We start from the raw sequence: 14,616 nt of genomic DNA on the forward strand, positions 1-14,616 counted from the left end.
TAAACACACTGAGCTTATTGAATCTGATTTTTTAAAACTATTCAATCATTTGATTTGTTTTCTTAAAAGGCACTTGTAGTTGATGTAGCATTGTACTAAGTTATGTGGAAGTTGATGTAATAAAGCCAAAAAGCAAATCTGTCTGACTCTGTTTACTGAAGTTTATGATTTGTGTTACTCAATCTTGTGAATTATGTCATTTGTATACACAGATATGTTGCACACTGTACAGTGACATAAAATACATTTCAACATTATCTCTTTATCCTCTTTTGGTAAGATCCAGTAAAATTCAAAATGTTCTTAATGCTCGCTGTCTCCTACAAAAGAGATCAGAATGTAGTTATTAATTCAGCACCTGAAGCTGGCAGGGAGTGAAGCAGGCTGGAGAGTGGATTGAGGACATTTCAGCATGCTGTATATTGTAGGAGAGCATTAGTACTTAACAAGGTTAAAGAACAGTAGATTAAACCTCAAGATGTCCATATCACACGCAAGTTAATAGAAATACATGCTAACAAGTCAACCGGCTCTTATGGAGGCCTGGATCATCCTGCTCATAAGGCACGTAACTAGATTCATTTAAAGGCAGCCTTCAAGGAACTGAATCTGAAAGACAGGTTTCTAGTTCCTCATTTAATAACCTATCACTGTTGCAGTGTGTACTTCATCTCTCAGGCCACAAGGAAGACAAACAGACTGACACTAGTACAATTTAAAACCAGACTTCATGGAGCCTCAAAGTTTTTAAAAGGCGCCTAACAAAGAAAAGAACCAAATTACATGAACAATCTAAAAAAAAGATCCTTTAGATTCAAATAGTGGGTGAAATTTCACAGCAGAGCAATTGTTGAATCAATATCAATGTCTAGTAAGAAGATAGAGATAAAAGTTTATATAGTAACTATTAAAACAGAAATTAACAGTATATAATTGCATTTCAGAGGGTGCAACAATGATTAAGTTTTCTTATTTTGACCATCTCTTTGATCTATGAGTCCACTGATGACATTGGGTCGACACTTATTTTAAGAAATCAAATTCATTCTCAGGTAATAAAATATTTTTCTTGCACTTCCGAAAATCTTAAAGACAGGTGTGTCGGGTCATAAACTGCCAAAGAATAAAAAATGCCAGCATGGTTTGCCTCTATGAGTGTTAACTGAAGGTTTTTGTTGTGTTTGTTTCATTTTACCAAGTTTTGTCAAAACTGACTGACCCATTATAAATCTTTATAAATTTAGCATAAAACGTAATTACCACATGATGTTGTATCATATCTTTTTAATAACTTAATTTTTATCAATTATAACAAGTTTTGCACTTCTCTTTGGAATCCGTAGTTTTATAGGCCTGTGAATGTTATTTATGGATTATTTTGACTGTGGAGAAAACAGGAGGAAACATATTGCGCTATTTATCACAGACCTCTTAGTGTAAAGATGTACTTAGTTAATTTACTTTAAACCCTCAAACATTTTTAAAGAGTGGTACAAAATAGTATCTGTGGTGTTCCCTGTCAAAACTGACCATTATATAATTGTATTAATGTTTTATATAAAGTGAGTTATAGAAAGTGATCAACAATGTGCATTATTGATTTGGCTCTTCCACAGTTCAGTTTTCATCCAAAGTAACACCAGACTATGAGAGGTGACATAACCATTAGAATCATTGGGTGGCTTTGCTGTAAACTTAACAGTCCTTAAAGTAAAGTGATTTTACTTCAATGACAACACTCAACTTTTGAATTTTGCTCTGTTAATAGAGTTGGAGCTCAGCATGTCCCAACGGCCGTCTTTTCAGTTAACTTGTTGCTCGACACAAACAAAAATGTCACCAGGAAAAAGACAAAAAAGAAATATGTTTTGGCTTCACTGAAAATAGTTGTGGTGGAAATAGTGCCTGGCTTGTTGCAGCTTGCTCTGTGTATTAATACTCTTGGAAAATACTACTGTACGTGACATCAGTTTTGCTCTGGCAGCTGTTATTAAGATGGGGGCCAGTTGGGGTAGTCTGTGTGGTTTTAACAGCTCACCAAATATGCTTGGGTAACTATGGTCCATCAGTTAAAGAAAACGGGTTGACATATCGATCAAAAGCCATTTATATCACAACAGACATGAAAACTACACACAAAAAGTATAATTAACGTAAATATTATCAATAAAATAACTGTTTTCTGCATTAAGTATGACATTACCGTTTTAAAGAGGATTTGCATTGTTTTTAATGTGTTACTGAGATCTCAACCCCCTGAGGAATAAACACACTGGCTTTGGTTAAAAGATAAACATAACCTCAGTATTTTGATCTTACACAAAGGTAATATTTTCAGCACCACTGCCTTATCATAGTGCTGCAGTCTACTGCTTAAATAGGCAGCGCTAACAATACACACTCAGATTTGTGCTACTGTATGCTGTTACTGTACTGTTAAACTGTTATCTAGGCTATTATCTGCTACAGATCTTGTGCTATTTTCAAAAACAGCAAAAAATGATGTAGCTAAATACGAAACTTATATTTTGACACAAAGAAATGCCCCAATTCCTTATGAACATACAGTAGACAATGCATTACCCACCTAAACAAATTAACTTACAGCATTTTTGTTTAAATTCTTTTAATCATCATTATTTTGCAGCAGGACTCAATTCCCCCGAAGAATTGCTAAACATTTGTGTTCTATGTGATAATCACAATCTCCATTCACCTCTGTGTGGTTACAACACAGATACTGTACCTTCATCTTATCTTCCAGCTGTGTATGCATATCAGTGTGTGTATGCATATCTGTGTGTGTGTGTGTGTGTGTGTGTGTGTGTGTGTGCGTGTGTGTGTGTGTGTGAGTGAGTGTGCGTGTGTGTGTGTGTGTGTGTGTGTGTGTGTGTGTATGCGTGCGTGTGCATGCATGCGTGTCTGTGTGTGCGTGTCTGTGTGTGTCTACATTTTCCCTCAACAAACTTCTGTTTACAGTGTTTGGTGTTTACATCACCAAACACTTGCTACACTTTCAGTCCATCAGTTTCAGACATGTTTCAGTATGAACCTCGAGTGTATTCTCGTTTACAGTGTCACACTTCACACACAGTAGTGTGTAGTGGCTGCTAAAAAAAATGAAAAAACCCTTTGTTGCTGTGAATCCTGCTTTTGGTGTGTGTGAACTGTATATTCTAGCATATCTTTCACAAAAATATGTTTTTTTAGCATAATTAACTTCTTTTTAAAAAGCTTGGTCTTTTTGGGGCATTATGTGTAAATATATTTAGAGTTGGTGGAAACTGGAGCATTTGTATGCTTAAGCATAAATGGCCAATAAAACCATTTTTTTGATCAATGATTACAAAGTGGAGAATATAAATGAGTATTTTTATCATAAGGATAGTATTTAATCTGTACTCATTGGTAAACTTTTGATTTTGAGACCAAACATTGTCATAAGTAAACAAAAAATTGTTTAAAAGCAAATGAAATCAATAAAATATACCAGAGCTGGAATAACAAAATAGCAACCAGTTCATATACACACAGAGTTTATCACCTGCATTTTAGGAGAAACCTACAGAGAGTTTAAAACTTTCTGATGATTGGCTGCTTAAGGGAGGGGACAGTGTATAGACCCTGATAAATACGAAGTTTCATGGTCTCTCCTGACAAATCATCAATGACCAGGAACCTTTTAGCAGACACACTCTAATGCTCCCACCCACACACACACATTTACAGAAGTCAAAAGTTCCTTTTTCATTTTACAGAAAAAACCGTGGGGCCTTGTTTATTACATTTTATTTGATACAGCCGAAGGCCTACGGGAGTTGTTCAGCTCATAAGTGTATGCTATACAATAAGAGAGAGAGAGAGAGAGATTTTTTGGTTTTCGTTGGGTGAGAGGAAATTTTGAAACATTGTGCAATGGTGCCGCAAAAGTTTTGAAAGGTTGTGAGAGCGTTTTGCCTGCAAAGTATCTGAGAGTCGGTACGTTGGAGAAGAGGTCTCCATGTTGCATCCATACAGAATGGAGAGCTACCTCATCCCACCTGTAAGTATAATTTATTTTTTTATTATCTAAACTATTAAGGGACACTCTTGTATTCCAGTGTCAGATTAGTTTATTGAGCAGCTTCTTTAAATGCAGAATTAACCAGAAAGATGTTTAATATTCAAGAGGATCAACAACATATATCATTTAGATGACTTAATGTGATCTGTACTTCCATTTGAATACAGGATACAAATTCTAAGAGTCTTTTATACTGTGAGCAACATGAAAATGAAACTCTAAAGTTCTTGTGAGTTTCAGAATAGTGGTGGCAAGAGAAAAAAAAATGCAGTCAGTATGATATAAAAACTATTGCTAATGCCTAAGCCAATTTACAAAATTAACATGTTTAGAAAGAATGTGAACATTTTATGAGAGAAGGATGGTAAGGATCAATAGATTGTATATGTTAGGGTATATAATGCACTGTGTGTTGTCTCTAGCATATATTCCATCAAGTAAAATATTTTTCATTCTTATTTTTCTCGCAAATGTCTCTAAAAAATATTTGTATTTGCTGTTGCAGCACACAGAGGAAATGTACGATCCTGAGATCTACAGGCATCAGATTGCAGAATATTCTTACCCATATGTTTTAGATACAGACATTCAGGCAGGTGAGTTTTACTTCAATCTTATTTTTTTCATGGACCCAGTGTTTGAAATTAAATCATCACTTATCATTCTTATAAATAATGGTGAGAGTTTTTTTAAATTAAATTAACTGAAATTAATTTCAAAAGTCAAATGAAACATTGTGGGACAAATGTTGATGAAATGAGACGTGATCAACTGAAACCACTCAAATTAAACATGTTTTCACAATCTCTTTTCTCACTGAAATCAAATACAGCCGTCATCTGTCAGTTTATCTACAAATAACACAACATGTTCTAATGCGGTGACAATGACTTTTCGGTATATTGTACATAAAAAGCCTGCAGTGTGTGCAGCTGGAGCGCACCACATCAGGGTGTATGGAACACAGGAAACAGATGCCATTTCTTTCGGCCGCTACAACTACAGACATAGAACAACTTTCGCCCCATGGGGTTTTGTTCATACAAGAGAGGTGCTATACTTTCTCTTGTAATCAACTGTTTTGAATATTCCACTAAAATAATCTAAATAGGGAAACAAAGATTTTCCTGATCTTACAGCAAAAAACTGCTCCTCATCTTTAGTTGTCTTTATGATACATATGTAATGTTAAAATACATAGATTTAAGATACTGTAGCACTCAACAGTGATTATCATTGTGATGCACATATAAAAAAGGTTCTTACAATGTTATAGGGTTTTTAACCAGTTTAATTTACTTACACACTGTTTTTCCTCATTTGTTTGCATGTGAAATATGCCTTTTTTGCTCTTTTGTCTTTTCATGGCACACTGGAAATATGTAAGACATGAACTTGTAAAGTGGACTTGTTTACTTTTGTAGTTTGATTCTTAACCTCAATCCTTCTGACTGCCTGCAGACCTAGAAGTATTATTTTGTCCAATTTTTTTTCAGTCTTTCCAATTTTCATGACTTTGTCAATCAATGTGTTCTTAATTACTTCAAATGAATGTTTCTGTTCAAATTAGTGCTTTTTTTAAAAAATACCAATGTGCTGGGGTCCAGGGGACCTAATATAAAGTATCACATACTATCAGATGGGGCATTCTGTCAGTAATTGTGTCTTTGTGGAAAGATTGTTGGGATAAAAACTACAGTACAATTTGTATTAAAGAAAAGTGTATATTTTCATTTTACACACTATCCAAATGAACTGTAACCCCCTTGAAATAATAATAATAATCAGCTTTTTAAAAATGTTGCCATGATGGGTGTAGACTATCTTACAGTAGTTTATTCTTGGAGTCCCCAGGGACCCTAGTTAGTCGTCTTGGTGTGTTAAATTTGTTGGTAGGAATAGAGTTAAACAAATTCTGAAAAACGGCCATGGACAACTTTTTAAAAAAAAAAGAGTGCAGACTCAAGGTCAACGGATGCAGCAATTCTGCTTGTGTGGCAACAAACAGGAAAGGGCTTCATGCTGAAGTCAAGCACTATTAGTAAGCAGCTTGTCGCACTTAGCAATTTTAGATATTTGACAAAGATGACATAGAAGTCAGGCTTTTTCATGAAACATTTCTAAGCTTTTAAACATGAGTTAAATCCTTTAACGTTAATTGTCTTCTTTGTATGAAGCTATGTGTTCCCTTCACATAGCCAGTGTTGAGGTAGCAAAGTGGTGATAACTTACAACAAAGTTTGTGGTCATGTAGTTGTTTATCACCTCTTCTATTTAGATCACTGGGACTACCACCCTCACCCTCATGTGCACCCTGTAGAGTTTGAAAACCTTCAAGAGGCAAACTTCACAGAGCTGCAGAGTGTGCAGGCTCTGCACCCTCCTGGCCTGATACGACACGAGGCCATACGATACGAAGCAGAAAGTCTACTGGATCCAAATCTTGGGGCCCACTCTCATATGTTACAGCAGCCAGTAAGTGCCTCTGTCACCCACCAACACATGCATGTGCCTGCATACAAGCCGCTTTGAATATACAACAAACAACTATGTGGCCAAAGTGTGCATTCAAATAAATATAAATGAATAGGCGATCTGTGTAATTTATTTACTGATGTTTGTTACTAAGTCAGAGTTATTGATGAGTTGTAAGTATCCGATTACTGGTGAAGACCTACAATGCAAAGACTGTTGAAGAATGGTTATGATGACTGGGATGATGACACATAAAAATGAAATAAGTAAGGAGTTCCTGAGGTTATTATATTCATATTTAGACTCCTAATTACACACAAGGCTCTCTGTGTTTTTGACGCTCAGGTGGTAAAAATATAATAACCAGGAAACAGCTAGAAAATGTCACACAGAAACTTCATGATCTGCTGTCTCAAAGATTCCCTCACTGATTTTGTTTTGGTGCCCAATAACACCTCTAAATCCTAAAATGTCCTTCTAACTAATTGGTGATGTCTCAAAACTCAACATTGTTCTCAGTTTCAAATCAATGAGCACATTTTGGAATTTGGAGGCGTTTTAGGGTCATTTGACAAAATCAGGAAGTGAATCTTCAAGTTCGAAGAACAGCTTTAAACTTAGTTTTATTTATTTTTTCTTGGACTAAGATATTAAGGCTCAACTTAGTTCACACAGTGTCACAACAGCATGCTTCAACCCTGCATTTGTAAACCAATGAACCAGAACAGGAGGTTTTGGACTATATTAAAGTACAGTATGTCTAACCAAACTAGCCCTGTCACTTTGTACTGTCTTAAAACTTATAATATTAACTTATTCCAAATTATTGTCACGATTATAGGATTTGCAAACACACCAAAACATCAAGCTAAACTACAGTTAATTCTGTGTTTGAAATGGTTGATAACTTTCTCCATTTGAGGCCAAAAAAAGAGCTGTCATGGATTTGAATATTTCGCTCAGTGTGTAAAGGATGTTCAGTGAAGCGCTGGAACAAATGAAGATACAGTAAATGTGAAGGTGTCAAACATCAAATATAATGCATATTCTATGTGGTATAAAAATATTTTAAATGACTTTATATTACTTTGAGGAACTTTCATGCTCACATAGTTTTAAACACACCTAAACAAACCAACTGTTGTTTGCAAGAGTACTGACATTTTCAACCAAAATGTATATAATGCTTTATATAATGTTATCGATAGTTCTCAGATTGTCCCTTTATCAACCACTGCTCACAGATGGACCTTAGTTTGTAATTTGTACATCTATTTCTAATAACTGGCATTCACAGTAGAATGGGATGTTGATTTAACTGCAAGACTTTATATCCAAGTTTACAGTATTTTGCTTTTTCAGGCCCTCTTAAAGAATGGGGCACAGACACAAACACTAATATCAACATTTACTCATTAAAACACAAAAAACATTTCAATTAAGCTTCAAAGAAGTCAAAAAATGTGTACTTTTTTTTATTTTCACAATATCGGGAAATGTGCATGTGTGGGGAAAAGAAAAGGAAGTGTTAATGCATCAATTGGTCATGTGATGTGAAAATCATTCTTCACACACAGGATTTGACATCCAGGTTTCAACCGTTGACTGTTTTTTTCTGTTAAGAATACGTTGACAAGTGTTGCCCACCCAGGCATACAGCTATAGCAGCGTCCACACATCACAGCTCATGCAGAGAGAAATGTTGCTGTGCTCATGTACAGTACAGTGTAACACAATCTATCTATAAGGTATAAATGCAGTAAGATATATCATTTAAAATAAATAAATAATAAAAATAAATAATAATACATTTGATTTGTATTAAATAGAGCAAGGCACAAAAACATCCGAAAATAGTGGCTGTTTGAAGGCAATTTTGGGGGAATTACATTTAAAATGCATGTATAGAGTTTGTTGGAGGATACCTTTTTGTCTCTTTTTTTTTAAAACTTTCTACTACTACTATCAGACAAACATCCATCTTAACAGGTGCATGTTTTACTGCCAAATCGCAGAGGCTTATTTTCAGTTCTAGTCAGATCTTAAAGTTTCCAAACACAGTCGTGATTAGGTCAACATGCTGGATTCCACATAATGATGCATCAATCTTGTTTTTTAATGTGTATCAATTTTGGCACCTCTGTTGAAGGTAACTTTCTTCCCACGGGGTGTGTATCCGCCACATGTGTCCCAGCGCAGCTCTGATGATGAAGAGCATGGAGGACGAAGTCCCCCACTTGAGGTGTCTGATGAGGAGTCTCTGAGAGATCGAGTACCTTATGTCACACCTGGAGAGATGGGTAAGAAACCAGATTCACAAGTCAACATACTGTATGTGCAGAGGGTGAGCAGCAATGAGCTTTTAACCAACTGTACTGACCATGTACAGAGTCTCAGTCATCCAGATAATGATCTATCTAGAAGGGCTAAGTCACAATGTCCTTTGACTTGGCATTTCTATGTGTGCTGGCCATGCACCTACTGGCAATATGTAATTATATAACAATCGCCATACTTGTTTGAATTTTCTGATATCTCGATTCCCCATTACAGGAGAGGATATGTGTGCATTTGCTATACTATTGAATTGTCTTACATTATTGTACTGAGTTGGTCTCCTCTTACCATGTAAGAAGGAAAGCTGCTCTACAGGACCCTTTCTTGATAACTGGGCCAGTGTTGTCCTCCTCGCATAAGGATGGTGGACGTTTTGGCATCGGGTCATGTCAGCTTTGGCAGTGTGATGCTGACATCTGAACATGCAGCATTAGAATGAACTGTTTTTATGCTGCAGGCAATGGATCTTCACTGGATGTGGGCTGTTGTTTGTCTATTATGAACTGGAATTTCTTAGGTGGCCTTCCTCCAAGATTGGATTTTCACATTGGATTGTGGAAGTAATCCAGCAGCCCTGTCAACTTTAATCAGGTTCTTCTGCATAAATGTGTTAGCCTGCACCTTGTTTGGTGAACAGATTCCAGTAACACAGGGTCCTTGTTTCAGTGGACCTTAGCTCAGTGTGATGTCCTTTTGTCTTTGTAATTAGTTGGAACTCATGGACTAACTACACAGCCTCTACACATCCTCTTTTGGACAGTTTTAGGCTCTGACTAGGCTAGCTAATCTTTGGGCTTGTTTCACAATTGCGAGCATTGCCTACACGCAGATTGCAAGTCGTGACAGACTCAAGTTTAACAAATTATTGTCTAGCACAAAGTGCAGCCAAATTTGAGAGTCCTGCAGGGCTTTCACATGTTCATGCATGTGCCGAAAGTCAGGCTTTTATTTTGATTAGTAAACCATGTCAAAATCAAAGTGGGAGGACATGATCTCATGTTGCAAATCGTAGCTTGCATATTGAAAATTCGGGTCCATGTTGCACGGCAGTGCCAGTAATTGAATGTAAACTACCTCACAGGTACTTATACTGTAGCAACGTAGCCACAACAATGCATGTATGGAGTCCCTGTATATTTGCAATATTTAGGGTTGAGAGATTTAACTGATAGCAGATACATAATTAGGTAGTTGTGGTTGCAGCAATGGAGAGACTATTTGTCCAGCTCCAGGAAACTCATGCATGGTTCTTTTTATTATCACTTACACATAGACAACACCTGACTCTGCAGTTCCCCTCAGTTCTACAGTTTCAGCTTATTGTTTTCATTTCCAACCCACAACTTTACTGTTTCGGTGAGTCACGGATGATGGCTGTTTTCAGCAAAGAAGCTTTAAACCACTTAATTAAAAAGTGAGTGACTACATGTAGCTGATGACCACAGCAGCTAAAGAGCCACATATTTCCCAAAAAAGTCGGTGGAGACCAACACAAAGCTAAAAGGAGCGTGAAGTTGGGCTTACCTTCAAGTGGATACAAACATGACTCCAAACAAATGCTACTGTTGCTTTGTACCTGGTGTACCTGTGTAAATAGGCAAATGTTTATAGTAAAAAGTTATGTTGTCCCTAACAAGCCAAAAACATATTGCAGTTATGTTGGTTGAAAAGTCTCTAAATTCAGAGAACCGTGGTTACATATGTAACTGTCAATGACAGTTTTGATAACTTCACTGTAAAGTAACGTAAGTTAGTTTCTTTGGAACAGTCTTGTAAAGATATTTCACATTAAATATTATAAACAGGAACCCAGAAACATATATTCTCCCTCAGTTAAAAATATTTTTAAACCAATATGCCTATCTATAAATATGGTCGGTCTAGAGCAGTTGAAACAAAAATGAAATATCACTAAATAATATCACTAAATTCATACCTAGTGAACAGAACAGTGCATATCAGTTCAAGAGTAGTAATGATTCAACTGTCTGATGTTTCCAAAAGGCAACAAAAAGAAGATCCGCTTGTACCAGTTCCTGTTGGATCTTTTAAGGAACGGCGATATGAAGGACAGTATCTGGTGGGTGGACAGAGACAAAGGGACATTCCAGTTTTCTTCCAAACATAAGGAGGCTCTTGCACACCACTGGGGGATCCAGAAGGGCAACCGCAAAAAAATGACCTATCAGAAGATGGCTCGGGCTCTGCGTAACTATGGCAAAACTGGAGAGGTGAAAAAGATAAAGAAGAAGTTGACGTACCAGTTCAGTGATGAGGTGCTGGGGAAAAGTCATCTAGAGAGAAAATCATATATGTAGGCAGGAGGGATAGTAAAATGTCAAGACTGAGTCATAAAGTGCTAGCATTTGAGTTGAACTTTCTGTTACTGCAGATGCTTAATTGACCTTGTCAAACAGATAAATAGCATTATATATTCATTACTGCTGTACAGAGGGATTCGTCTTTTGAGCATAATATCCAAAACAGGATTATGTACATAATTTCCACAGATGTATCCCCAGTTACTCTTTGTAATGAGATATACCAGAGACCACATAGTTAGGTAATGTAGAGTAGAATTACCGTATAAAGCTCACTTTGGCTTATGCGTCTGAATGTAACTGAAAATACTGCAAAATAGCTGCATGGAAATAAAGTCAGGACTTGATATGAGAATGTGTAACCTGTCATTTGCTGATGCAGACAGACAATTGTGAATGGCTACCCAGATTTGAAAATGTGTTGATTTCTTATTTAGTGCAGTGACTTTGGTGTATTGGCCAAAGATGGAATTGTAGGTCATGTGACACTGTTCAGACTTTTTTTTTAACATGTTTAATACATTTTAAAAGCCACCATGAGCAATTAGCAGCAGAAGAAATACACTAACATCTGTATTAAAGTGGGGAGAGTAAGCAGCTTCCAGTATACAGTTTTCAAATTTTTACACTGCACATTCACAAATTTCCGTGCACATTTACAAATATCTGTGATGCCTTTGCAATCATAAGATTATGCATTCACAATTCTCATATGCATTTTCTTTTTTTGTGTGTGAAGATCAATTTTTCTCACTGTTTAAGGAGTAGTTTGACATTTTGTATGAATCTATTGTCGAACTCTTGCCAAGAAAGCAAATGTCCAAATTTTGTTTCATGAAAAAAACAATGGTGGGAGAGTTCATGATTTTTTTAAACTTTCCAGTGGACCTCATCATTGCTGTATGTGACATGCTTAAGTTCTCTCTTGATTTTAGTGTATTCTACTGAATGTATATATATTTACCATATGCTGCAATTTAATATTTAAAACAACAGACACAAAGACAAGACAGATTTAATTGTATTGTACGTTTCTACAAGGAAATTCAAGGTGCTTTACATAAAACAAAAGCCATCAAGTAAGATTGTGAAAGCAAAACAAGACAATATAAAAAGTCATTTAAGTACAAAAAAATAAAATAAATTGGAAATAAAAATAAGCTGATAATAAGACGTCATTAATGAGGAAGACTTACACTGAGCAGCCACTATGATCCTTCCTCGACTATGATCAGGTCATGTGAGGGTTTGTACAGTACATTAAAGTGTGTATGCTATTGTTGCTTGTGAAAAATAATAAAATGTTTGTCAATGAGTGTGCACTTTAACTTTTGTGATAAAATCTCACATAACACAAAGAAGAAGAACACATTGCCTGACGTTGTAAGGTGTTAGGTTTGCAGATTAGTTCTGTCACCCTTTTATTACAAATGATAAGATAACTGTCGAACTATGAGGAACTATGAGGTTAATACAGAGTGGGGGGGTGAAGTGGCCTGTCACCCAGTTCTTACATGTATTGGTCTGTGTATTCTGACACACTGCAGATGGCAGCTTTCAACTTATAGTGGGTGCACTGTAAGCAAAATCTGAAGTTTTAACTTTATTGATGACGATTAAGATGCAGTTGCGTATAAAATCTACACTTAAATCACCCAAATCCTCAAAGAAAATAGAAATAACATGATTTTAGAAATAAATATCACAGTTTAAAAAAAATACTGTAATACAAAGGAGTAATAAGTTTCTAAAAATGTAAAGTGTGGTGTGTAAATATAAATATACTACAGCACCTGGTGTCCTAAGAGCCAACAGCTCCCCTCAATGGTCAAGTTGAAACTGATACTCATAACTGACAAGTGAGGAGGTCAAACGAAATGGCCTTGAATATGAATAGAATATGAGACACCATTTTCCCAGAAGGCCCATTTAATTGCTATTCTGGCGCTTTCAATCATGTTACGTGATCTTCATGTGAACTAAACCAACATTTCTTACTGACATTCTTTATGAGGCAGGATCAGATATCAGAAATGAAAGACACATTTACAGAGGTGAGGTTCAGGAAATGCATCACAGCAAGTCTTCCATGATTAACCAACTTAAAGGTGCTTCCTGTTGCAAAAAGGATGTCACAGCTTCTCCTGCCTGCTGCTTGCCTCTCATAATTGCTCTTGAGAATTAGTAGGAAGGAAGGCAGCTGATGACAGGTACACTAATGAGGTATTAAGATGAGGCTCAGGGGAAGATGTAGAAAGGAGATGCAGTGCAGTCTCAGGTGCTTGTTTTGGCATAAAGATTTGACATTTTCAGGAAGACTGGACATGGTGGGCTGTGAACCTTTTTTACATTTGAATTTAGATTTTTATATATTTTTTTTTTTACATTTTATTTGAATACCCACATTTCTGCCTAACTTATGAAATTGGTTTCTGGATAAATCTGAGAAAACAGATGTACCATGTGGTTGCTGAGTTATGCTTAAATTTGAATATCTGTGACATTAACCCACTGTTCAGAAGGTTCAGGAATTTTGAAAGGGAACATTTAAAATACAGCACTGGTCATAACCTCAGACTTTTCTAACCGAGGTTTGCTCACTCGAGAATGGTGAGAAAAGCACAGACAAATAGCAAATACAGAATGTGAAATATGTGAAATAAAAAATAATATGTCCATGTGGGACCTTGACATTTATCAGCAAGAAGTTGATTGAGAAAACAGGTTTTCTGGGCCTTTAAAGGGGACATATCATGCACATTTCCAGGTCTATGATTAAAGTCTGGGGCTCTACTGGTAAATCTTTACAGGATTTACAGTTCAAAAGAACTCCTTATTTATCTTATACAGCCCCTCAGTTCAGCCTCTGTCTGAAACAGGCGATTTTAGCTCCCTATCCTGTTCTGATTGGTTAGTTCTCGGAAGCTGCATTTTGACTGACTTCTGGCTGTGCTGGGTAACCAAAAGCAGTCAAATTGTTCTTCTTTTTTTGTTGTTCTTTACTCAAAACTGGAACCTTACTCAAATGCATCTGTGCATGTCTGAGCCCGAATCCGATTTGAAATATGTGAATGGACAATGCCAACAACCCGTGGAAGAACCTTAGCAAATAAGGCTATAGAAACAGATGGCTGCTCGTTGGCATGTGTAAACAATCTGATGTCATTATAAGGAGGAAGTAGAGGTAGCATTTCAAACTAAGCAGACCAACAGTAACAGCGCCAATTTGGCATAGTGGCCAAACTGTAATTACAATGCACACATGCCTAAACATTTTTTCTTCCTGTGCACAAAGATTGGAAAAGAAGCAACTATGATAATAATAATAATAATAATAATAATAATAATAATAATAATAATAATAATAATAATAATAATAATAATAATAATAATAATAATAATAATAATACATTTAGAGTG

The 14,616-nt window shown here is 36.1% G+C and overlaps 1 protein-coding gene across 2 annotated transcripts; it reads left to right on the forward strand.

Annotated features, from left to right (window-relative positions):
• Positions 1–3,678: 3,678 nt before the first annotated feature.
• spi1b (Spi-1 proto-oncogene b) lies at positions 3,679–12,512 on the forward strand. 2 transcript variants are annotated; one of them, XM_062423435.1, is made up of 5 exons: positions 3,679–4,042; positions 4,569–4,659; positions 6,342–6,538; positions 8,682–8,838; positions 10,880–12,512. In XM_062423435.1, the coding sequence occupies exons 1-5, from the start codon at positions 4,001–4,003 to the stop codon at positions 11,191–11,193; spliced, it is 801 nt and encodes a 266-aa protein (XP_062279419.1). In that variant the 5' UTR covers positions 3,679–4,000; the 3' UTR covers positions 11,194–12,512. The 2 variants fall into 2 exon arrangements, with proteins under 2 accessions (XP_062279419.1, XP_062279420.1); XM_062423436.1 differs by having other exon boundaries at positions 8,688–8,838.
• Positions 12,513–14,616: the final 2,104 nt, after the last annotated feature.

This window comes from Scomber scombrus, chromosome 1 (genome assembly GCF_963691925.1).
Source record: "Scomber scombrus chromosome 1, fScoSco1.1, whole genome shotgun sequence".
Classification (NCBI taxonomy): Eukaryota; Metazoa; Chordata; class Actinopteri; order Scombriformes; family Scombridae; genus Scomber; species Scomber scombrus.

Bases quoted from the DNA above. Each gene is read 5' to 3' on its own strand.
- spi1b (XM_062423435.1), top strand. From the start codon at position 4,001: ATGTTGCATCCATACAGAATGGAGAGCTACCTCATCCCACCT. The intron at 4,043-4,568 runs GTAAGTATAATT...TTGCTGTTGCAG, and splicing joins AGAGCTACCTCATCCCACCT to CACACAGAGGAAATGTACGA. The intron at 8,839-10,879 runs GTAAGAAACCAG...TGTTTCCAAAAG, and splicing joins TGTCACACCTGGAGAGATGG to GCAACAAAAAGAAGATCCGC.